Source organism: Denticeps clupeoides, chromosome 4 (assembly GCF_900700375.1).
Source record: "Denticeps clupeoides chromosome 4, fDenClu1.1, whole genome shotgun sequence".
Classification (NCBI taxonomy): domain Eukaryota; kingdom Metazoa; phylum Chordata; class Actinopteri; order Clupeiformes; family Denticipitidae; genus Denticeps; species Denticeps clupeoides.
In genome coordinates this window covers 9,173,477-9,199,874 of record NC_041710.1, presented here as the reverse complement: position 1 = coordinate 9,199,874, position 26,398 = coordinate 9,173,477, and the positions used below count along the sequence as shown (strand labels likewise).

The 26,398-nt window shown below is 39.6% G+C and overlaps 1 long non-coding RNA gene and 2 gene segments (V, D, J or C); 2 read left to right on the top strand and 1 right to left on the bottom strand.

Annotated features, from left to right (window-relative positions):
• Positions 1–3,425: 3,425 nt before the first annotated feature.
• On the top strand, positions 3,426–4,084 carry LOC114789312 (T cell receptor alpha variable 16-like). The segment is given in 2 exon segments: positions 3,426–3,484; positions 3,635–4,084. Coding segments are annotated over 2 exon segments (396 nt in total).
• A 6,529-nt stretch (positions 4,085–10,613) lies between these two features.
• LOC114787772 (T cell receptor alpha variable 9-2-like) lies at positions 10,614–12,594 on the top strand. The segment is given in 3 exon segments: positions 10,614–10,754; positions 12,048–12,108; positions 12,194–12,594. Coding segments are annotated over 3 exon segments (603 nt in total).
• Positions 12,595–13,328: 734 nt separating this feature from the next.
• LOC114789313 (uncharacterized) lies at positions 13,329–19,160 on the bottom strand. 3 transcript variants are annotated; one of them, XR_003749643.1, is made up of 4 exons: positions 19,109–19,160; positions 18,178–18,302; positions 15,807–16,311; positions 13,329–15,193 (listed from the first exon to the last, which is right to left on the bottom strand). It is a non-coding gene; the product is annotated as an uncharacterized LOC114789313 (long non-coding RNA). The 3 variants fall into 3 exon arrangements; XR_003749644.1 differs by having other exon boundaries at positions 19,105–19,159; XR_003749642.1 differs by having other exon boundaries at positions 18,178–19,156.
• Positions 19,161–26,398: the final 7,238 nt, after the last annotated feature.

Below are 26,398 nucleotides of genomic sequence, written 5' to 3'. Positions count from 1 at the left end.
TTGGACTACTGAGGAGAGCATTATGCCAGTTTCTTCTAAAGAAGTCTTTAAGGACGGAGACCCTGTCACCATGTCCTGTACATATGAAGGATCTATTACCACTGATTCCTTACTGTGGTATCGACAGTACCCCAGATCAAAGCCTGAATTCCTGTACCTTCGTAATGAAGCTGATTTTAAGCAAGAAGCTAGTCCCCCAGTCCCCGGGCTGTCGGTTCACCTCAGTGAAGAGAAGAACCGTGTGTTTCTGAACATCTCCTCTGCTGCATTATCAGACTCCGCTCTGTACTTCTGCGCTCTGCAGCCCACAGTGACACGAATCTCACATGCAGCAAACAAAAAACACATGTAAAGCAATATTAACTCTTTATCAGGGCAATAATATTATTCTCAAAATTTTACATAATCTATTAGATCCTATTAGGCAGTGTCCTTGATTTGGATTAGGTATTAAATTAAATTATTGTTAATTTCATCTTTTTGCCACATTGCCCAACGTCTAATCATTAGAATTCTCAGACAGCTTGGTGAGTTTTATTTCAAGCTTATTATGGACTGACCGGAAAAAAAAAAGAAATCTTCAAACTTCAGTCATGTATGGAGTAAAGATGTAACCTGAAAGTGATGTTGTTTGTGCCCATTTGTCCTTTTGCTTGTTTAAGTTATGACATTTTTATACACTGTATATTTACACATTTCTTTGATAATACGATAATAATTTTACACTGTGTCAGCATATTCATGCACGTTATCTGCATGATAACTGATAACTGCCCAGGTCAGTAGAACAATGGTCAATTTTCAAATATAAAACCAATTATCTTGATCTATTTATTCATTTAGTTAAAAATGACTGAATGGGATCTTCAGCTCCAGTGATTCTTTGTACATTGCAGAGCCTCGTCCATCTCATGTGTGCCCAGGCCAGACCTTCCATTCAGAAACCTGAATGGAACAACATGTCTTGAGGAGAAAAAGTGTTTATTCTTGTTCTCGGGTCAAAATTAACTACATTCTTGTGGGAATAGATCTTACTTGCTCCTCTACATCTGTCAACATCATCTGATTGTCATCAGCTCTATAAGCCTAAAAAAAATAAATAAATACAATTATAAATGTAATCAGTTCAAGAAAAGCAAGGGAATGCCCATTATGCATTTTTATATTCAAATGTTTTTAAATCTTTATCTGATCTAATAATCATAAGATCATAAAAAGATCAGTTTGCAGAGTGACTCACAATCAGTAGTGACAGGACAGATGTCACTACACAATACAAATATCTGTAAATTGTGCTACATTTGTATAGCTTCTTTCTTACTTTATCTGCACGAATAAGGTTTGTTCTTCTCCATCTCTACCTGCATTCCAAATATTATAGCGGTGTATGGATTAGGTGCTTAAATAGCCCTGTATTTTTTGTGAGACATGTATGCCACCCAAAAATGATTGCAGATCCATCCTGGCCACCCCAATGGAAATGCCACTGAGCTAGAGGAGGAGTCATAGTGTTAGGCATCTGAGGTTTACCTATGCAGCTTCACAAGTCTCAAACCATGATGTCTCTCTATTCTTTTTTCATTTTTACAGCACTGATTGGTGAGTGACAGAAAATGAAATTTTATTATAGGCTTATTGTTATTTTTATAACTTACTCATTGTTTGTGTGTTTTAAACTCATATCTGTTCCATATCGATACATCGAGACAGATTAAAATAACCCCAAATACTTTCATTCATTTTACCAGGTCGCAGTTTTGAGCAGAAAATATCATCATTGTCGTCGGAAGAACATGTCTTGGAGGGAACAAACGCTTCACTTTCCTGTGAATATGATGGCACTGTATCCACTTTACAGTGGTATCGCCAGTATCCAGGATCCAAACCAGAATACCTCCTTTTAATACTGACTTCAGGTCATGTGCAACATTCTGCTCCTGCACACATAAACGCTACTGTGAATACGCGAGATAAGCAAGTGTCTCTGCACATCTCCTCTGCTGCAGTATCAGACTCTGCTCTGTACTACTGCGCCCTGCAGCCCACGGTGACAGAAACCCACAGACACGCTGTACAAAATCCTGCACACAAGCAGCAGATGTTTCATTTTAACTCATACGCATATATATATATGATATTTTTAGTCAATACGAATATGAAACACGCATTCTACAGTTTTGGTTCCCTGCCCTGGATATGGGTAGTGAGTGCGATTATGTTAATTGTGTTTGAATCTGTTGAATCTGTGTTTACTGAATTAGGCAAAATTATTGCTCGTTGATATAAACTGGTCAGAGTTTGCAGATCCTCTAGGTTCTTTTAAATTGTGAGATAGTGTCACATTAGCGAGCTGACTGGGGAAGGAAGTGCAGAAATGGGACATACTGGATAAAGGGATTTTTTAATAAACACAAACAAGGAAAACCGGCATGAAGACCAAAACCAAGGAAACAAACAAAGTGATCCACAAGCATGTGGCGATTGCAGGGAACTGAAAACAAATGTATAGTAAGTAACAGTGTCCACCAGAATGTCGCAGCTGTCCGTATGGGAGTCCCAAACCATTAAGCCCTAATGCATGGGGGTCATGGGGCTGCACTAGTGTACATTTTTGGAGAACATTTAAGCAGGATTCCTTTACTAGTACTACAAGTAAGGTCAAACAATGCTTAACTAGTTAACATTTTGGGATTCACTAGTATTACTAGAAGTATTTTGGATTTGTAATTTACTTGTAGTACTAGTGGACTAAAAGTGGCAATAACAATTAAAAAAAAACAATAAGTGACCTAGTAAGACTTTTGCCGGCACTAGTTCAGTCAAAATGATTATTAGTGCTTCAAAATGCCAACAAGCTCGGAATTTTGCACTACATCACGCCCTAGTACTTGCACACACTTTACTACCTTGCTACTTTTTTACCTTACTCCCTAGTACTAGTACAGCATGCACTTAACTACCTTATTACTTTACTACTTCACTCCTTAGTACTTGTTCGCACTTTACTACCTTATTATTTTACTACCTCACTCCCTTTTTTTTATCAGTGGCTATTTTACTGATATTTATTAATTTGCCTATAAAGCATTAAAGGATGAAGGCTTATGGTTAAAATTAAACACAGCACTGAACCTTTTTACATTATTTGTTGGAAATTGAATTTTTATAGATTTTAGAGACCTGATTGAACAATCTTTTTGTGCCTCATCTCTGGCAACCCATGTAGTGTATATTTACCATTCAAACCCATACAAATGACAGGCAACATTAATGTCTTTGACTGTCTTGATATAATTGGCAAGTGAAAAGTCAGGGCTGTCTACCTTGCCTTCAACAGATACCACATTGACCTTTGCTTCTTTTTTTTCTCAAATGTGGGAGGGTCTTACTCTGAATCACCAGTGAACCACTCCGGATCAGTCCTATTCTTTACACAGCCTCACCATGGTATGGTTCTGCTCAATTTTATTCTTTGTGCTTCTAGGTGAGTGTAAGATTTTAAGTATTTTTCACAGTCTGTGCAATTTTCACTAAATTATACACTTGTTACATGTCAAGAATTATCAAATATCAATACAATAGATTTTTATTATTTGACACTGTTAATTAATTTGATTTTTTTCAATTGGACCAGGCCACAGTCACACTCAGACAGTAACACAACTGAAGACTGAAGAACGTGTCTTTGAAGGACAAAATGTCGATCTTTCCTGTGAATATGATGGCTTTGTTAACAACATACAGTGGTATCGGCAGTACCCCAGATCCCGACCAGAGTATTTACTTTTGGTCCTTGAAGTGACCGGAAATGTGATGAATGCTACTACTCCTTTCCCTCGTTTAACTGCTGAACTGAACAAAGCAAAGAAACATGTGGATCTGAAGATCTCCTCTGCTGAAGTATCAGACTCTGCTGTGTACTACTGTGCCCTGGAGCCCACAGTGACAGGAAAACTGAAGACACCAAACAAAAACCTGTGCAAAAGGTGAACTGGAGCACAGGATTCTGCCAGCAGGAGGCAGTATTGTTTCGTTCACATTAAATTAAATGAAAGTCGCTGAAATCTTTGTCCAATTAAGTATATCAGCCATGAGCATTGGAAATAAAAAATCAGTTTTAGTGCAGGTTCATCACAGATACTGTTTACATGCATTCTTCATTATGAACCTTAATGTGTCTTCTGCATTTTATAAATTCTAGCTCCTGTTAATCTGATTTGATTATATGATTATATGATTATATGGCCAATTTACAGACATACAGATAAAATACTACACATATTTGTAATAAATAAACCTCAAATAAAAAAAATCTGTCTCAGACTCATTATTGACATTTTGTTTACAAAGAGTTGGTAAAATAAATGTTCTGTTAAAAATGTTAGGGCCGTACTTTTAAAATTGATAATTTAAAAAATCTGACTTTTAAGTAAATTTGAAGAGAAATACTTTACTTATCCACCAGTGCTAAGGTGAACATGGAGGTGCACAAACATTACCATTATTTAAAAACTAGTTAAAATCTATTATTTTTTCGATTCATATTTTCTGAACAGAGAAATGTATTATTCAATGTAAACTAATGAGCAAAACCCAGAGATCTCAGAAACAAAGTTTTAGTGATCCCAAATTATTGGGGCATTAAAATATGTACAGTTAGCCAGTAGCAGTTCACAAATAGCATGTGTCTCACAGATACTCAACCAAGACTCAGTAACACAGAGATAGTCCAGGTCATTAGAATTGAAAAAGTCCTTCAGGATGAAAGTTTTGTTTGTTATCTTGCATTCACCAGGGAGATGGAGCTGAAGCTGGAGCAGGGGAAGGCCATTGCAGATTAAGAACTATGTCTGTGGGGAAGATTGCTGGACCTGTAGGTGATGATCACAGATAGTCGAATAAGGTTTGTCCTGGGGGGAGCTGATGAGGATTGGGGGAAAGGGTCTGAGGGCCACTGATGGTCAGAGATTTCCTTCACCTGTGTCATGCCCCGGTTGCTGGAAGTGGCTGCAGGTAGTTAGGCAGGAGATGAATTTAAAACAGTATAAAATAAATTATTTGTTAATACTTGTGCATTAAGTCTAGTAGGGTGAACAACATATGTACAATAGATTCTGACAATTCCAGAAGAGGTTCAAATTTACATTCTGACAATACAATCTGCATCAATAACACATTTCATCATAGACTGTGCATATCACTGTGTATAATGCAAATTTTGCATACAGAACATTCGTAAAAAATGTCTGATGGCAATGTCACATATGCTTGGTCTTTGTGTCTTCTGTACCTGCAAATCTGCCATGCAAATCTGCACTTAAACCACTCCACTTAAACAAACTCAATCGCACAAAAACTCATGGGATCATGTAAAAAAGACAGTGTGGGGTGAGAGAACAGAGCATAGAAAAACTCTTTCTTCCTCCACACAAAAGCACTGTATTCAACCACTCCAACTTGATGTTACCTGGCAGAAAGAGGCATGGCACAATAGAGGTTAAAAATGAACAGTTTCTAATTTATTAACACCGGTAAATAATTATTGTAGTTACATATGAATATTGAATGTAAAAAGGTGCCAAGGTTACAGAGAAAAAAAAATGAGAAGAAAGAGAAAAGGAGGGAAAGAGCCATGGGAAGAAATAAGATGATAGAGCAGACTCAAAACCAGAAGATCCGGTTTCGATGGAAAGACAGCTGGGAAAAGACAAGAAAAAAAAACCCTTCCCCACATGTGAGCAGACCTTTATACCCCTGGCCTACAGGAAGTTGTCACAGACCAATCAGAACCTGTTGTTTCTGATATCACGGCCCCGGTGCCTCCCATCTGGGGAAGACAAAGAGAGTGGGCGGTCCTGACGGCCGACACCTCACACGTTTGGTTTGGCTCGGGGGCCTCCCATCTGCGTAAGACAAAGAGGGTAGGCGGTCCCGACGGCCAACACCTCACACGCTGCCGTCTCACAAAAGGCATGCACAACAATTGGCACAGGAATGTCATATTTTTTCTTGTAGACGGCCACTATGCAAAACAAAGGCATGGTCCTGCGATGCCCAATCTTACAGATGACTGCTTGATCCCCTGGGGCACTCAAGTATTCGAGGTTCATGGATCACAATTGGGTCATGGTTGTGTATCTGGTTGTTAGTCCTTCCTGGTCAGTCGGGAATTCAAATGTAGCCGATAGTGGTGGTTCGGTGTCCTTTACGATCTTCAGGCGTCTGAGATCACCCTTGCAGGGAAACCTGCCTTCTTGACATAGATCAAACACAGCAGCATACATAGAATATTCAACTTGATCAAAGGCTTTTCACACTTGGTTGGGTTCATTGTTTGGAGACTGATGAAGTTAAAAGGTTGTAGTTTTGTTTACAGATTGTACATGTAGAAAAACAGTATTCATTGTACATTAAAACCAAACCAGAAAAACAAATGACAACAATGATCAGATATTGTAATGCAAAAAACATGTAAATGTAGTGGGGGGCTTAAAATGATATCAGGGAATTCATAACTCTGCGAATTTGCATCAACTGACCGAGCCCAATCAACAACAGTGGCCGGAAAAATAAATACAAATAAAAAGTCCCGCTTGTTACTATGTGAATGGAGAATTACACCTTTATTAGGGAATTCATAACTCTGCGAATTTGCATCGACTGACCAAGCCCAATCAACAACAGTGGCCGGGAAAAATAAATACAAATAAAAAAATCCCGCTTGTTGCCATGTGATTAGAGAATTACACCTTTTTCACTAAAAGTTATTATTTGAGATTATGGCATTGTTGAGGTGTTCAGAGAGAAAAACAATTTCACATAAATATAAATTCTGATCCTAAACATGTTGATCATACTGAACATTAATTTAAACTGTAAACTATGAATTTTAACAGTGCAATTTCCAATCCCTGATCAGTTATTATCAAATTGTTCACCGTGGGACATGGTTTATGATGTTCAATGTAATACCGGTAATCTAAAATGGTCACAAATCCTGGTTATTACTGGTTACAGTTTGGTTTGTGAGTTCATCTATTGTGCCAGCCATATCTGCATGCCACATTTTAAGTGATACAGCAATGTTGTCTATGTTCATTTTATACCTTGTCGGAGTGGATCTGGATTTAGAAATGCCTCGGTTTCTACGGTCCCGGGCTTTTTAGGATATGTAGATCCTTTTTATTTAAATTAAAACACAGAGATTCTATTCCTCCCTATGCAGTAAAATTCAGATAAAAAGACTTACGGTCACATATCCACATCCGAGCAAAGGTATCACGTCGGGATCACCATTTGTAAAAAAGACCGTGTGGGGTGAGAGAACAGAGCGTAGAAAAACTCTTTCTCCCTCCACTCAAAAGCACTGTATTCAACCACTCCAATTTGATGTTACCTGGAAGAAAGAGGCATGGCACATTAGAGGTTAAAAATGAACAGTTTCTAATTTATTAACACCGGTAAATAATTATTGTAGTTACATGTGAATATTGAATGTAAAAAGGTACCAAGGTTACAGAAAAAATTAAAATGAGCAGAAAGAGTAAAGGGGGAGAGAGAGAGAGGGAAAGAGGCAGAGCCATGGGAAGAAATAAGATGATAGAGCAGACTCAAAACCAGAAGATCCGGTTTCGATGGAAAGACAGCTGGGAATGTCACATTTTTTCTTGTAGACGGCCACTATGCAAAACAAAGGCATGGTTCTGCGACGGCCGCTATTGTAAACAAAAGCATGGTCCTGCGATGCCCAATCTTACAATCACGTACGATCACAACTGAAGCACTGCATTATTGGATCTATAGTTTGTGTGTTATCACCATTTCATTTCACTGGACCACAATAATAGACCTATTTTAAATGTAATTGTATGCTGGTTGCGAGTTTGACACCTGAGATGACTGTGCATTAACAGGCCAAATATGTGAAAGTGAAGTGATTGTCACATGTGATACACAGCAGCACAGCACACGGTGCACACAGTGAAATTTGTCCTCTGCATTTAACCCATCACCCTGTGTGGGGACGGTGCTTTGATCAGTGGCACCTTGGCAGATCGGGACTCGAACCGGCAACCTTCTGATTCCTTAACCGCTAGGCCACCACTGCCCCTAAAATATGTCTGCATAGCCCAAATAAAAACAGAGATACTTATCTTTGAACTAACTTAGCATTAAAATGAAGGTTCGTTTTCAATCAATCCACTCAGTACGACCCAAAAGAAAACAAAGTAACGCATAAAGAAGGACATAAAGCAAGAAATATGCAGCCTATGAAAATTGTGTGTTTATGTTGTGGGGGTGAAAGGGACACCAAAGCTGCTTCAATTTGCCACTTGCGAAGCAGGACCTTGTAATATGGGCTCTTCACAACCAATGAAATTGAACTGTCAGGACACAATCAGTAACGCAGAGGGACAGAGTACACCAGTCCAGCACAGATCGCATTTGATACTAGCTGTTGAGGCATTATTTGCATCCGGGTGCAAATTGGTCAGCAACAAGCTCTTTCTAACAGAATGGCCAGGAGACCTTTTCTCTTGCTTTGTAAGAGCACACTTAACGACTGCACAAGACTGCTCAAGACAAATGCTCATCCTACTGTGCTCCAGTTCACACTGATTAGATAGGGGCTCAAGCCAATAATGGTTGTAACTGTCAAACATGGGTAGTTTTATACTAGCTTGAGATTGTGCAAGATATTTCACATTCACAAATTCCACCATCTTGCCAGGTTAGAAACCATGGAGAGGAGCCTAGAATTGTCACAGGAAGGTTCACTGATATCCATCCCTACAGCTGCTATTCTAATTCGGAATTTCCATGACTACATAAAAGGAATAAAAAGTATTTGCTGTACCACACCTGCACAGGAATTGTCACGCCGGAGTCTTGTTTAGGAAGAATGACGGATGGCAAGGTGTCAGGGGGAAAATAGTTTATTCACGAGAAAACTAAAAAAAAGACGTCAGGGAAAAAAGCTCAAAAGTCCAATAAACAAAACCACCAGGCCTTGCGCTGAACCGAGGGAAGGGGCGGAGTCCCACTGGTCCTTCCTCACGAGCACTCCTGCATAAACGGCCTGGCAGGATCGTGAGACTCCGCAGAGGTCTGGGGCGTTGCACAAACACACACGCTTTACAGACACAAAGGGGATCCGACTCCGGTAGTCGCGTTGGAGAATCGCTCTGTAGACTCTGGATCATGCCGGTCTTTTATAATGAGGCGGATTAGACTAAACCAGCCACACCTGACGCTCGTTAGCCCGTGAGGATCACTAGCCGCGCCGAAGGGAACGTGTTGAGGAACCCACGACCCAGGACTGTGATATGAGACACGCCCGGTGCACATAAGGTAATTGGGATTTAGCAGGGCACCCGCGGCTACACGACATGACACACAGACATGGACACACAGTCTAATACTCTGGGGAGGGTGAGCGTGTTGGGGGGCGGAGCCGGAATGTAGCTGTAGTGTGGATCTGATAGTGGAATTACCCCCCCCCCCCCCATTCTGACACACAATATTTACCACTTGTTTTTTATTAATAACATTTATTTAAACAGTAGATATACAGGTTGTAGGTGATAAAAATGATAACATGTACAAACTTTGTGTTTAGTACGTAATCTGTGCAGTGACAAAGATCCATTCTAAACTTTTTCACTTTGCTTTTGTTGCTGGTCATACCGTCTACCAGGCCTTACTCACTTTGACTGGAGGATGCAGTCTTCTTTTTGAAGACCTGTGGTTTCACTGCAACCACGATGGCTCAGATTTTGAATGTGCCGGTGCGTACAGTAAGATGACGTCTGACGTATGCAGGGTGCAGGGTGAAAGTTAATGTGAAGCACACGGTGACACAACAAAATGCTTTTAATTATAATTAATTACAATTATAATAATTATATCACCCTTGGTGAGCAGTGGACAGCCATGAAAAGTGCCTTCCAATTAAGTATAAATAAGTATAATTAAGGGGGCTTTTTTGCAAAAGCGATCTTTTTTAAGAAAAATTGATTTGTAATGCAATCTGGTTACCATACCATGACGCTCATTAAATATATAAATCTGTATAAATTTCTTCATTACCGGACACACTGGACCCACTACAGTTTGCTTACCATCCCAACCGATCCACAGATGATGCCATCTCACATCTCCTCCACACAGCACACACCCACCTGGACACTCGGAAGGGAAGTTATGTTAAAATGCTTCTCATTGACTAGGGTTCAGCATTTAACACAATAATCCCTTCCACACTCACCACCAAGCTGGAGCACCTGGGACTCAGCTCATCTCTCTGTCAGTGGATCTCCAACTTCCTAACTGGGAGACCACAGGCAGTAAGGATGGGTGGACATGTCTCAGCCTCCATCACTGGAGCCCCCCAGGGCTGTGTTTTGAGCCCCCTGCTGTACTCCCTGTACACATACAACTGTACAGCCACTACTAACTCCACTACCATCATCAAGCTTGCTGATAACACCGTCGTGGTGGGCCTGATCTCTGACAATGATGAGACGGCCTACCTGGAGGAGGTTGGAAATCTGGTGAACTGGTGCCAGAGGAACAATCTCCACCTGAATGTCAGCAAGACAAAGGAGGTAATAATGGACTTCAGTACCAAGCAGGAGAGGACCTACCAGACCCTTGTAATCAACAGGAGTCCAGTGGAGAGAGTGGACAAGTTCCGTTACCTCAGTGTCTACATCACGCAGGACCTGTCATGGTCCTGTCACATCAAAACCTTGGTGAAAAAGGGCTGGCAGCGTCTCTACCACCTCAGACGCCTGAGAGACTTCAGACTGCCCTCCAATGTGCTCAGGAACTTCTACTCCTGCACCATAGAGAGCATCCTGATGGGAAACATCTCAACCTGGTTCGGGAACAGCACCATGAAGGACAGGCGAGCACTACAGAGGGTGGTTCGATCAGCCGAACGAATCATCCGTACCAAGCTCCCTGACCTTCAATCTATCTACAGCAAACGGTGCTGGACCAGGGCCAAGAAGATAGTGAAGGACCTCACCCACCCCAACAATGGACTCTTCTCTCTGCTGCGATCAGGGAAGCACTTTCGCTCCCTGAAGTCCAACACAGAGAGAATGAGGAGGAGCTTCTTCCCGCAGGAGCTTCTTAAATCACTCTGGACTCTTTGAACAAAATCACTTTGCACAAAATCTTTGCACTTTGCGAGTTCATTGTATACTCGCAACATTTGTAATTACTGTGGTCTGTAGCAGTCCCAAAAAGCATTTCACTGCATATCATACCGTGTATGACTATGTATGTGACAAATAAAAATTGAATTTGAATTTGATTAGAAACACTAAAGATGTTTCTTGCAATGGATTCTTCAAAATGGCCTACATCTTAGTCTCCGACTAAGAGTAGACAGAGTAGATGTGTTCAAAAGTTTGACTGGTAGCGTATTGATCTTATTTGGTCATAAACTGCAGCGTTTATGACTGTAAGTGAGATCTACTCTGGTGTTACTAGACATAAATTTGTTGTTTCTTCTTTAAAACATATAATTATTAATCGACTTACATGTAGTTTCCATAGCACCATCTTTTGTGCATTTTGTTTGGTGAATATTGTAATGACCTTTTCATTACAAGGGTATGGCAATAGATGGCAGTAATGACCTTGTCATGACCAAGGAAGTGCCTTCATGCGTTTTTTTATTCTCATTGCCCCTTCTGCCTTGTTTTGAAACTGCAGATGAAAATCCAAAGATGCGGCACAGGCAGATGGATAACAATGGATAACAGTTTTACCAAAGTAATAGTCTGTTTGGAATAAACTTGTTCCATTCCTGCATTTGATAAAAACTTTTCCATTAATACATGAAATAAACATTAAAAATATGACCATGTAAATATGAAAATGAAAAATCTTATTAGCTTTCTAATGTCAAAGGTTAAAAAATCTATTAAATGGAATGGGTACCGGTTAGTCGGCACAGAGGTCTGCCCTTGTGACAGAGCATCTAAAGGGGAGGAGCTAATGACTCAGTAGGTTTGAAATTTGAACTTCCACAGAATTTTGTACACTTCAGAAATATGAAGCTGAAGCTCATTTTTGTTTGTTACATGCTTCTGGGTAAGCGATTACTCATCAAAAATTAAGATCTGTTCAGAGATATCTCAGGTCACTTATCATCTAAAAGAATGCATTGTTCACACAGGTGAGAGTTTTGGAAATGAGATTTTACCACTTAAAACCGTAGAGCATGTCCCTGAAGGAACAGAGGTTACCCTCTCCTGCAACTACACTGGAGGAGCTGGAAGCGAGTTGTACTGGTATCGACAATTTCCCGGATCGGCACCTGAATTTGCATTCTACATTCTGGAATCAGGCATGAACAGGGGCGCAGAACCCCCTATTCCTCGGCTAACTGCTCACATCCAGAAAAACCTCAAACGTGTGGATCTGAAGATCTCCACTGCTACAGTCTCAGACTCTGCTGTGTACTACTGCGCTCTGAGGCCCACAGTGGAAGGAAAACCTTCAAAGTGGTACAAAAAAGGAAGGAAGCCTTCAAGCGTTGAGTTCCAGTTTGCATACTCAAATGTTGTGTTATTTTAATCTAATTAATCTTGTGATATACACTTTGTGTATACGCATATTTTATTATTTGTATTTTATGTGTAAGTGTATTGTTTTTTTTTTTTTTTTTTTTTTTTACATTTTCCACTCTTATTTGGACTTATTTTCCTTATTTTGAATTTAAAAAAGAAGCACAGAAAAGCTAAAGAATCATATAATGAAGGATATGTCACGAGAACAGGTTATGTAGCAGTATTTCTGTCATGATCCGGTCCGAGAAGGGGTTACGGTTTCACTGTTGTCCTGTGAAATGTTCCCTAATCGTTTTCACCCGTGTAAAGTGTATAAAGCTGCCCTGTTCATTTCTGTTCGCCGTCAGGTCTTTGAAGTTATGTTCCATGTTCACCAGTGTCTCGGATGTCTCCCCTGTCTTGTGCTTCACCCATTAAACCTCGGTTTTGTGATGTCAGCGATTGGGTCCTTCCTTCCTCGTCTTCTCGTCACCTCTTCATCCTCTTCTCCGTTCACCTGCCTCGTCATGCCCGCATGGTTGAGACAATTTCACTAGAAAATCTCAAAGAATGTTGGAGGAATAAACCCCACAAGACCTCTTAATATCTTGTATTGTACAGCAGCATGTTGTGACGTTACTCCTGTAAGTGGTGAGGTGATGCCTCCATAGATTCAGCAGGACATCCTGTACATCCCACAGATCTTGGATCACTACGTTTCTTTGCATAAATTTCTGAAATGTAAATGTCACATGTGTTTGATTAATGAGAAAATGAATGAACATGATTTAATAATATACTCATGCATTCTCCATCCATCACTGCTGAATAACCGGGACAGGGGATGACATCCAGCAGGGTCGGGACTCTCCCATTGTGGGGTGCAAGCACACCACAGGGTGTAGACACCAATGGCGAGTTTAGTGCCATAAAATTAGTGTGCATGCCTTTGGTCAGAGGGAGGAAACCGGAAAAATCCAAGAGAAAAATAAGAAGAGGGTCAAAAGAAGAGCTGAGAAGGTGATTAGCTGCCCACTCCCCGCCCTGGACCCCATCGCCAGCTCTAGGTGTCTCTCCATAGCCAGAGCGATAATAACCTTTTCAAATTACTGCCCTCCGGAAAAAGGTTCAGATCTATTAGGTGTAAAACCAACCGATTGAAGAACAGCTTCTACCCGTGGGCAGTCAGAACTCTTAAATGCACCAGATCATTGAAATTCTCCCATATGAACAGACATCCCACTGCTGCTACTGTCTAAGAGCATGTGCAATATCTTGCTAAAATGTGCAACAGTTACAGTTATTCTTGGTAATTCTGCCCCGCCTATATGCCATATGCAATATTTTTAATGCATTTACATTTACAGCATTTATCAAACGTCCTTATCCAGAGCGACTTACAATCAGTATTTACAGGGACAGTCTCCCAGGAGCAACTTAAGGTTAAGTGTCTTGCTCAGGGACACAATGGTAGTAAGTGGGATTTGAACCTGGGTCTTCTGGTTCATAGGCGAGTGTGTTACCCACTAGGCTACCACCACCCCATATAATGCCCTTGTATACAGTACCACCACCCCTCCCTGAGCGTGTCTAGTGTTTTATACTGTCTGTACTTGTACCCTTGTATTATGTTTTTATATCTTGCACTGCCACTTTTCTTGAACCTTTGTGGACCTTTTCTTGAATCTTGGTGGGCTAACAAATCTTGTTGTCCAGGCAACTGTACAATGACAGGACATAAAAGGTCTTGAGGAACCCTGTGCAACTGGGGGAGGGAACAGTAGCTCTGCACAGACATAGACAAATATGGAATTCTCTGCAACCCTGTTTGGTTCCATTACATAATATCCTACAATACGATTAAATTTATGCTGGATTTTTTTTTTTTGCTGGGTGCTGCAAAGTATTGCACTCATCTCCAAACCCAAACACATACACACAGAGACAAGATTCGTTTCAAAACACAAGTCCAGGTAGAGGTCACACTTGAATGTTCGCACAGGTGCTCTGATGTAAACGTCATGTTCTGAAAGGAAAGGGAACTAAGGTGGGTTCAAAGTGTAATGAAAATGGGACGCCTTGGTTTACTCAGAGGAGGAGCCTAACACCAGTTCACTCGAACCACCCGCAGAGCTTGTCACCTTCTCATCTTCTTCTGCAAAACGATGCAGCCTCTTGTGTTTTGGTGCGCACTGTTAGGTAAGAGGCGGCCACATCTTCAAGAATGATGGCAAATGTTTTTCACAAATGAATTCAGAATACAGCAAAATGCAACACTATAATAAGAGGAGTAAAATGGTTGTACTTTGCAGGTGTGAGTTTAGGAAATGTCATCACACCGTTTAAAGCGAGGGAGCATGTTACAGAAGGAACTGACGTTACGCTCTACTGTAACTACAGCGGAGGAACAGAGTTGTACTGGTATCGACAGTTTCTCGGATCGGCACCTGAATTCGCACTCTATATTCTGGAATCAGGCATGAACAGGAGCGCAGATCCCCCTATTCCTCGGCTAACTGCTCACATCCAGAAAAGCCTGAAACGTGTGGCTCTGAAGATCTCCACCGCTGCAGTCTCAGACTCTGCTGTGTACTACTGCGCTCTGAGGCCCACAGTGGAAGGAAATCCTGCAAAAGCAGTACAAAAACATGTGTGAGCAACACTCTCTCTGAAGGATGCGTGTTGGTGTGAGGTATTGGAGTGTCAAGAGCGTGTCGCAGGGAGAAAGGAAAGGTACATATGTTCGGTTTTACTGAACAAATAAGGCACGCCACCCATATATAAACATGTAAAATGTTCTCACACAAAAAGCTCTGGACTGCAAGACAAAGGGGCAGAGTGCTGGCAAATGTCCCGGAACTTGCCAAAATTTCACATTTTAAAGATAATATAACATATGATAATCCTTTATCAGTCAAGGAAGTGGGAAATTTGCATTATCACGGCAGAATGTGGGCAGTACAAGATTAGAGCTGCAAAAATAAATTGAATAAAAAGCTATAGCAATAGTACAGTATCAAAAGTACACTATGCAAACTATCAGAAAAAAATAAATGTATGTGAATATGTAAACTTAAATCAATAAAAATCTTTATGTATGTAAAAGGAATGTGTATGTAAATAGAATACATATATATATTCTATTTACATTATATGTATATATGAAATGACATAAAAATTTGACGCTTGTTTCTTTGTCTATGTATCTGTTCTTAACACGTTGTGGAGGCAGGAGCCTACCATTGAAGGAGCTGTTCAGTGCCGTCAGTCTCCTGCATGGTGTAGGACATGTTATCCAACATCTGCCTCCACTGGGTTCAGAGGGCCAGCTCTCTGGATCAGCCTGATCCGTCTCTTTTTGTCCCCAGCAGACCACACTGTTAAAGTTGGTGGCGACCCCATCAGTCAGGAGGACGACTAGTGCAGAGTCATCAGAGACCTTTTGCGAGTAGCAGTTGGTGGATTTGTATGAGAAGTCTGCAGTAGAGATGGTGAAGGAGAACGGCACCAGGACCATTCCTGGGAGCCTTGTACTGCAGACGACACCTTTGGTTCCACTTTCTTCATTGTTTTAATTATGTAAACACTGAAGTAAAATGTAACATCACAGCAAGAATGAAGATTACATGAGAAAAATAAATCTCTAGAGGTCCATTGAATTTAGTTATTCAGTGTCCATGCCTTTACTCAATGTAGTTACAACCTCCTGCATCCATGGGAGAAGGTAAGAAGAAGCAGTGTGTTCCTGAATAAAGCATGCTGATGTCAATTAGACATGTGGCAAATATACACTACCATTCAAATATTTAAGATCATTTATACATTTATTTTTTTTTCCATGAAAAAACATCTAATATCTTAGAGTAGAAAATAATGAAATAATGATGTAGTCAATCCCACAATTTCTGATGCACGGGATATGCAAGGCAAGTAGTATTACTTCTATAATCACTTTAGATGTTTTAAGCTTTTTAAAAATAATAACTTGCATTAAAAACTTGCATTAGTGAACATTGTAACCGTCCTCACACACTGCTCCCCGGGCGCCTGTCATGGCTTCCCACTGCTCAATAAGTGTGATGATTAAAAGCAGAGGACATATTTCATTGTGTGCACCGTGTGCTGTGTTTCACAATGACAATCACTTCACATTCATATCCAATTACTACATTAACAATGTTATTCTGTTTTTAAAAAGCACTTCTCTAAATTACCCCAATAATTTGAATGATAGTGTTTACCTTGTGCTAACATATTTTAAGCTTTAATAAATGCCTGTCCTGTGTATCCTGACTAATTTCACTGCCAGAACATGTGTACTGCTGCATTGGCAGTTTTAGTATTTTAACCTCAGCACGATGGTGTGAACTTTCAGGGGCGGAGCTCTTTGCTCCACTTATAGAAGCAACTCTGCTTCCATCAGTCTCATTTTAGTTCAAACTAAATAGCAAACATGTTACTTTATCTGATCTTTTTTGTTTTTATTGGTATGTTTATTACTACTGCTATGACTTCTATTATTATAAATATTATTCTTATAAAAGGTGAAATTGTTAATTGATTCATTTTATTTGGCAGCTCATTCAATGGGAAATACAATAGAGCCATTAGAGACTTTCAAGCAAATCACTGAGGGTGGTGAGGTCAAACTGACCTGCAACTACAGCGGCCTTGTAAACAACCTGCAGTGGTACAGACAGCATGGCAGCTCTGAACCCGAGTTCATCATTTACATTTACGAAAGTGGAGGCACATCGAAAGACATTCCCCGTTTCAAGCCTGAAATTAACAAGGACAACAAGCAAGTGTCTCTGCGAATCTCTTCTGCCGTGTCGTCTGACTCTGATCTGTACTACTGCGCTCTGAGGCCCACAGTGGCAGGAAATGCATATATGCTGTACAAAAACTGTACATCTCAGCTGAAGCTTTTAAGGATTTGAAGATCAGCACTGATGTAAATGTTCTCCTTCTTTGCTGATGTAAAAACATCATCTTTTACAATCCAGTTTAATGTTGAAATAAAATTTCAAATACATTATGATACATGATTTTACAAACCGGAATAATATCTTCTGGATAAAACTGAATGTGTCTCAATTTTGTGTTGCTTTAGCTACTTATTTTCTTAGCACATCTTCCCGTGTGCAATCATGTATATATACATCATATTTACATAAGCAAAGAAGAAGATATATATATATGTATGTGTGTGTGTGTGTGTGTGTGTATATATTGTTATTCATGTTTTTAAATTAAAGTGAAGTGATTGTCACATGTGATACACAGCAGCACAGCACACAGTGCACACAGTGAAATTTGTCCTCTGCATTTAACCCATCACCCTTAGTGAACAGTGGGCAGCCCTGTCAGGCGCCCGGGGAGCAGTGTGTGGGGACGGTGCTTTGCTCAGTGACACCTCAGTGGCACCTTGGCAGATCGGGATTCGAACTGGCAACCTTCTGATTATGAGGCCGCTTCCTTAACCGCTAGACCACCACTGCCCCATGTGACCTGTCAGGTCAAATATGTCAGACAATATATGACAAATATGTCAGACAATCTATTTAAGGCAAACTGTGAAATATGGTATGAGATGTTGATCCTGTCTTACCTTGTCACATATATAATATTATGGAGCTTTTCCACTCTTGAGAGCCACTCTTATCCAGTTATCCATGACACCTCTTAACTCTACCCATTCTACCATCACACAGAAGCTCCTCCCCCATTCCTTGTCTGCATGAAGAATGCAGCTCATCAGTGGCAGGGCCGGGTGATACGCAATACTCTCCAGACTACTGGTTACTGTGACAATCTCTGCTGTGCAAGTTATGTTTCAAAGTGTAATTTATGTACTCGATGAAGCTTATGCTAAGAAACGGGGTGAGAAATTTAAGAATACAAATAATTCATGCTTTTGTGTACTGCATGTTATAATAAAAACATGATAATATAAACACATAGTATGTGTATGTTCCAGTGGTATGTGTAAATATATTTCTCTGTGATATGACTGATCTGCCCTTTTAAAAGGGGTGGGTACTGTGTGAGGGGGGGTAGTGTGAAGAGGTACTATGTTCCAATAGAATGCTGTGTTTGTTAATCCAAGTTTGTCACTTCACTGAACAATAGAAATCAGTTGCACTGATTAAAGAAGCAATAATGCTGGTCAAATTCACACTAGTACAGTATCTAGTCCATCATTTACATGTATGTTATTTATCAGATGCCCTTATCCAGAGCAAATTAGAATCAGTAGTTACAGGGACTGTCCCCCTGGGGACACTCAGGGTTAAGTGTCTTGATCAGGGACACAATGGTAGTAAGTTTGAACCTATGACTTTGTGAACATCATGTCACAGTCTTGCTGGGTTACTAATTAGTTAAAATATAATGGTACCTCACTCCCTAATTTCTGGGGCATAAACATCAACATAATTCATTTCTGGAAGCTAGATAAGATTAAATACGTTTAAGAATTTACTGTTGTTTCAGTCATTTAAAACAATTTTTAAATTGATGTGAAAAAAAAACTTACTTACAATGTGGTCTTGTTGACATGGCATGTTCTGACTGCTGTCCATCAACCATCTGTGCAGCTGTCTCAGCCTGGCAGGCTGCTGTCTGCATATAACAAGGTGGGGGGAGGAGCTTCAAACTATATCTACATTTCCTCATTTTTGGCATTTTTATAAAACTTTCTTCCTGAAACTGTATTTTCTGACTTTGAATGTTTTATTTTCATGAGTTAAAAGTATTTATTTTTTTAAAGTTCAGAAATAATGCATTTCTAGATAATCTGCTGAGCGGTCAGTAATTTTAAAACTAAAAAATTACTTTTTACCCATGTCTTAAGTTGGTGAGGAGGAATGTATGCATGTTTGGTATGTTCAGATTGTTCTGTACATTCAAAAATGAGAAGAGTTGGTTTAAAAATAACATGGGGGTATCAGAGAGAGTGAGAGAGATGTAAAACAATGGATAAACAATTTCTTGTCATGCACTGACATCTAGTGTTGCTTTTATATTGCTTCTACATGTTGAAACTGTAAAACTGATCCTGTAAAGCTCCACTAGATGGCAGTATAGACCCATCTTTCATATGCTTTGTCATTGTATTTAGTCAGTATGTGGACCTCTGCATGGGCTCATTTATTGGAAACTAATTTATTGTTTTACCTATTTCTACCTGTGGGTGTTTTGTTGATAAAGAAAACACTTAATATTAACACTTCGTAGCAGAAATTTCCCTGACTTTCAAATCCATAAAGGCTGTACATGCATGTATATATATGCATATGAAGACCATGCGTAAGTTCCTTTAAAGTGCCAATAGATAGCAGCACATACCCACTTATGTTCTATCATCCTCATAATAGAACTCTGAATTACAGTAGGTCTGCTGCCATTTACTTCAGCTGTTTTAATTCGAACTGTCTTGGAATTGCATCAGTTATGCATCTTTTTAAGATATGCTCTGAGAATGCAGAAAGTATCATAGTTATGGAAATGTATTTATATTGTGGAGAGAAGAAGAAAAAATCACTTACTACTGCCACTTGCTGGAAGTTCTAGTCATTTCAGCATTCTCAGAAAAGCCAAAGGGATTTTTTGAACAATCATTTCAGTGACAATCATTTAAGCCTACACGCATGCTGTTATATCCTATAACTGAATTAAAATATTTCACGTTTCACAATGATGACTGTATGGCTCTAAGCCATGCATTTTCTGATTATTATGCTGATTTACATGATTTGATGTGCAGTTATCAATTTACTGTAATGTGGATTTCTATAGGTCTCAAAATTGTTCTAAATAAGTGGATGTTGATTTAAAAAGAGTTGAGTTGAGTTCAGTTAAGAACAGAACTACAATATAATAGCATTAGACAGACTACAAGACTATTGTACTTTAAACTTATATTGTATTATAAACTTGTAAGACTAGGTTATAATTCACAATTCTGCACAATCATATTGTTTAATCTAATCGTAAAATGTTCATTGCAAATTTTGAAATGTAAATATTTTATTTATGCTTGTCATATCTGTTTTAATACAACTATACAGTTTATTATGAATGTAATAAAGTCACATGTGTAACCAACAAATTAAGACTGTCCTTATAAAAATGCAGATCAAGCTCACTTTTTAATGATTTTATAAATTTTTAGGTTATTTGTTGCAAAAGCAAATGAAGTGTGCTCACTTGTGGTGAGATTGCTTATTATTTAAATGAAGTCATGCACATGAGCATGCATTCTGTGCAAGGTGCAGTGCAAGGAGCTCTCGCTGTCTGCCCTCATTCTCATTCTGTCTGCACCTCCCTCACGCCCGCATCCTGTCACAGGAAGTCCTCTGGCAGAAAAACAGCCGCACCGGCCTGTGACGCAGGCAGGAAGTCAAGCACCTTTTCTTATTTTTGTACTTAACCTATTTCGAGTGGAAAATAATACCCACTTTCTGCTGCAGGTTTCACTGCACAATCAGGTCAAAGTCTTTATTACATGTACAGGAACATTGTACTGTGGGCTGCCACTTTGCAACTGATGAGCGTCATTGCGCGTATGCTAAATTAGTGCAGGGTTGTTAGAGGCCAACAGGGTAATGGTACCACACCTCCTGAAACTCAGGCTCTAAAAGCCTACACAGTCATGTGATGCAGCCAGTGCAAACTGTTTGACATAAATAGTGTCAAATATGCAACATGGATAATCTGCAGTAGATAAATATGTGCATGTACATGTCTTTATTATGAGATGTATATGCAGCTGAAGCAATGCATTTGACCACATACACCACAAGTACACAACTATCTTTATTTTATAAAGATATATTTCAGACAATTGATGAACATCTTGTAGCACAACTGATGTCAAGATTATTGTAAAGCAATGTCCTAGCATGACCTTGGGGTGGGGTAGGACCTGACTGGCATTATCCATTTCTAATACACATTATAAGGTACTCATATTTTAATAACAAAATACTAATAAGAATGTTGGATAAATCAGAACACAACAAGAATCTAAGATTGTTCACTGGTGTTTGCCCTGTTTGTGTGTATAGCTGTTTATGAAAATGTTCTGATCTGTGGTTGGTTTTATGCTGTTTAATTAAAGTAAAAAATTATACATGCATAAAGCTTTGAATATGCTCACTGGTTTATAGAAGTGTGCATGTTCATAATGTGCATTAATCTTTGCATGCACATTTAATAACTGCCTTATTCTAATGGAGCACATAGTTATTGTAGACTGTGTGTGAATAAATTTTTTAATTAACTGGCTAATTTTGACAGATAAAAAGGGAACGAAGTATATAACCGTTAACAAAGTTTGGTCTCATTTTGGTCAATTTGTCTGATTTTATCTGTCAGTGAGGTCATGGCACAGAAAAAAAAAATTGACCACAACCAACGGCGGAAATGTGTGGGATTTTATTTCAGTGGAAAACAGGTGGCGTGGATGTGGGCTGTAAATTGTATTCATCATGTTAGCAGGTTTCACAGGCACAGCTGGCTCCACATGTGCAGAGGGTTGGCTGCTTCGCATGACTTTGATGTTTAAAACATGGAAAACGTGACACATTTCCCGGAAGAAAAGGAGTGGTTTAGCCTAATTTGGAGCAAATGCACTACATACTATGCATTCAACTTTATTGACACAAATGTTAACAAATTATATAAAATGATATACATGTATAGGGGTCTTAGCTGGTCCAGACACCCATTTCATGTGATTTTCCCACATAGTAAGTTCAGCCCAGCCACAGGGGATGAACATGGAATCGCTATAGTTTTAACCCTTGATTACTTAATATGTTTATTAAATTAAAATCCCACGCTGTGTAAAAGAGGTGTGGTAGTAACCTAGAGGGTAACCAACTCGCCTATGAACCAGAAGACCCAGGTTCAAATCCCACTTACTACCACTTAACCCTAAATTGCTCCAGGGGGGGACTGTCCCCTGTAACTACTGATTGTAAGTCTCTCTGGATAAGGGCGTCTGATAAATGCTGTAAATGTAATGAAAATGTAAACTTTAAACAGACATATATTTTAAGATATGTGTATCAAAGTCAAGACTGCATTTGTTTCACTGCCCTTGTCCTTCAAAACTGCCGAAAGCTCTTATTTGGCATTTTATTATAACATTTTACATAGTTAGTTCCTACAAATTCATTGCATTGCACAACTATTGCATTTATCTGCTCATACCTCTGAACTATATCTGAGGTACTTTGTGGCAGTCAGGTCCAGATTTGAAAGACATTTCTGAGTAGCTTTCTCCAGCTTAATGTTGAAGTTGATCTTTATATATATACGTGTTAGATAGTATATAGTGAAATGAAATAATGTTTCTTCAGAACCTGGTGCTACATGTAACATTAACCATTAATGTTTCTATTGTAACAAGTGTTATATGTGAGCTGCTCCAAAATGTGCCTTCTAAATTGCCCCTCGGGGACAAATAAAGTTCTTCGAAATTGAAAAAAAAAAGAAAAAAAAAAAAAAAAAAAAGTGATAATAATATAATAAATAAATAAATGTGCGAAATAAAATAGTGCAAATATTGCTGTGCAAAATGGAACAGTGCATTAGTAGATGACATTGCAGGTAGATAATCAAAGTGGAACGATGCATGAATAGATGATATTACAGATAGATAATCATACAGTAACAAAGGTAGTGTGTGTGTGTGTGTGTGTGTGTGTGTGTGTGTGTGTGAGGGTGTCAGTCCAGGGGTGAGTCCCTGAGTGTTCAGGTGTCTGATGGCTTGTGGGATGAAGCTATTGCAGAGCTAGGGGTGGTAGTAGCCTAGTGGGTAACACACTCGCCTATGAACCAGAAGACCCAGGTTCAAAAAAACCCACTTACTACCATTGTAAGCAAGACACTTAACCCTAAGCTGCTCCAGGGGGGGGGACTGTCCCTGTAACTACTGATTGTAAGTTGCTCTGGATAAGGGCGTCTGGTAAATGCTGTAAATTTAAATGTAGGTGTCTGCCAGTGAGGACCAGAATGCTTTGGTACCTTTTTCTGGATGGTAGGAGGGTGAAGAGTGCATGTGAGGGTCTTGCGATCCGAAATGGTGCAGTTCCCAAACCAGACAGGCAGGGAGGTGTTCAGGCCCAGCAGGATCAGCTTCTCGACCAGGTGCTGAGGAATGGTGGAGCTGAAAGCTGAACTGAAGTCTATGAACAACATTCATGCGTATATGTCCTTATTGTCCAGGTGGGTGAGGGTCAGATGCAGGGTGGTGCCGATGGCATCATGCGTGGAGCGGTTCGGACGACAGGCGAACTGCAGTGGGTCCAGGGTGGAGGGCAGCAAGGTCTTCATATGTTTCATGACCAGCCTCTCAAAGCACCTCATCATGATGGGTGTAAGTGCGACACTGAAGACTTCTTCAGCACGGGCATGATGGTGGAAGCCTCGAGACACATAGGAACAACGCCTGTGTTCTCTCTTGCATTACATGCCCTCTGGTTCCTCTGAAATTAAAATATCATTTTCATTTTAGCATAAGTTGTTTTATAGCATTTATCTATTAGCAACCTATTAAAAACTATGTCAAACATCTCACCTCTTCAGATCAGAAGCCCTTAATGCAACTCGGGGCCTAAAAATCTCCTTGAAGGACTGAGCTGGGCATTTTCAAACATCCTTCCCATCTTTTTCCAAGAAGGATAAATGTGTTCTGCAATGCCTCAACTAGGAGGTCACAGGCTGTTCAGGATTCAAAGCCTTTTACTTCTTACTAGTTACATATGCTTTATGGTTACAATTACATGCCAGGCCTCATTGCTGGAAACCAGACTTCGAAAGGAGGTTTGACATTTTGATCAAAGAGCATTACATTCCATTACATCTTATGTGTTAAAACTCGTGTGATATCTGCACAAGGCAGATCCATGGTCATCAACCTGTCAATTAATGCAAATCATGGTGCATCATCTTTCCTGGTTTCTAGAAATTTTTTGTTCCACATGATTCCACAAGCCATAACATTTACAAAGTATTAAACCAATTTAGACAGAATTCCTGAATTTCAGAGCCTCGTTTAATGCATGGCCATTAGGATTAATTTGACTTCTCATTTATTTGTCATGTGAAAGACTTTTCACTTCCCAAAATTATCCAAAAAAGACAGAACATTAAGAACCTGAGGCATTCACTAATTCAGGACACACTGGGGATATTTTTGTATTGGTCCTTCTCTGATACTTTAGAACACAGTAAAAAATTAACGATCTGTAAAGTTTTAGTGATTTTGAACTTCTCATGTGAACACAATCTTTGTGCTGGTTAATCCTCTTTGTAAGTACTTTAAACATTATTCTTCAGTGGAAAAGAAACGTCTTTGCAGACGTTTAGCTGCACACTTTTAAAGTTTCTAGCCACTGAAAACATAAAGTACATTAGTGGATTTTATATTTTTGTGTGTTTACACTCTGACGGTTGATGCAATGGCAGAATGTTGATTGAACATGATGAAAAATAATAATGCGCTACACATGAAATAAAAATCATTGTTAAACCTTTTCATCTCGATTGTGGTGGTAGTAGCCTAGAGGGTAACACACTCGCCTATGAACCAGAAGACCCAGGTTCAAATCCCACTTACTACCATTGTGTCCCTGAGCAAGTTGCTCCGGGGGGGGGAATGTCCCTATAACTACTGATTGTAAGTCACTCTGGATAAGGGCATCTGGTAAATGCTGTAAATGTTTTCATTTGAACTGTTTTCCCAGAAATGATCAACTCAGTGTACACAATGTACTATGAGTAAAATCTGCACTTCCGCTCATGAAAGATACTTTCACTTTTTACTTGAGCCAGTAAGAGATAGTCCTGTATTAAAAACCTGTAACCTACATAATTTATAATGATTGCATAGAGCTGTGTTTGTCAACTGGGATCTTATCTATCGGTGTGGTCACGACACAGAAAAGCAGCTTCAGCCAGCAGGATGTGTGAGAGATTTTGGTGGAAAACAGGTGGCATGGATGTGGGCTGAGCATTTCATTCATGACGTTGGCAGACTTCACAAGTGCAGCTGGATTCGCATGTGCAGGCGGTTTTCCGCTTTAGATGACTTTGATGTATAAAACATGGAAAAGATGACGTGCATAAATTTCAAAATATGCATACCAACTATAACCAATGCCCATAACTACAGTCTATTAACACCAAGTTAAACAACAGGTAAAATCAATGTTGCATTCTTTTACCCTTTAATGCTATGCCTATCGTATTTGAGACATGCATTTCTGAGACATGTTGCATTAAAATGAGATATAAACTTTGCATAAAACTCTTTTGTACTGTCTGATGATTGTCTTGTCCCCTAGGATACCTTTCGCTCTACATAAATTCTAATATACATATACAATTGGATATTTAGTGGTAAAAAAAAAATGTAAATATGGCTAAAAGGAAATTTACTACTGAAGATGTAGTGAGCTTGTTTGGTGGCAATTTGAGTGACAGAGTGAAGTGAAAGTGATTGTCATTTGTGAAACACGGCAGCACAGCACACAGTGACACAACTAAATGTGTCCTCTGCTTTTAACCACCCTTGGTGAGCAGTGGGCAGCCATGACAGGTGCCTGGAGAGCAGAGTGTGGGGACTACATCATAACCCTGGATAGCCTTTCTATTTCACCAAGTATTGAAGTAAAGGATCTAGGTGTCATTATTGATGCAGGTCTCTCATTCAATTCGCACGTAGATAATGTAACTAGGACAGCATTCTTTCACCTTAGAAATATTGCGAAAATAAGAAATACAATTTCAATGCATGATGCAGAAAAGTTAGTCCATGC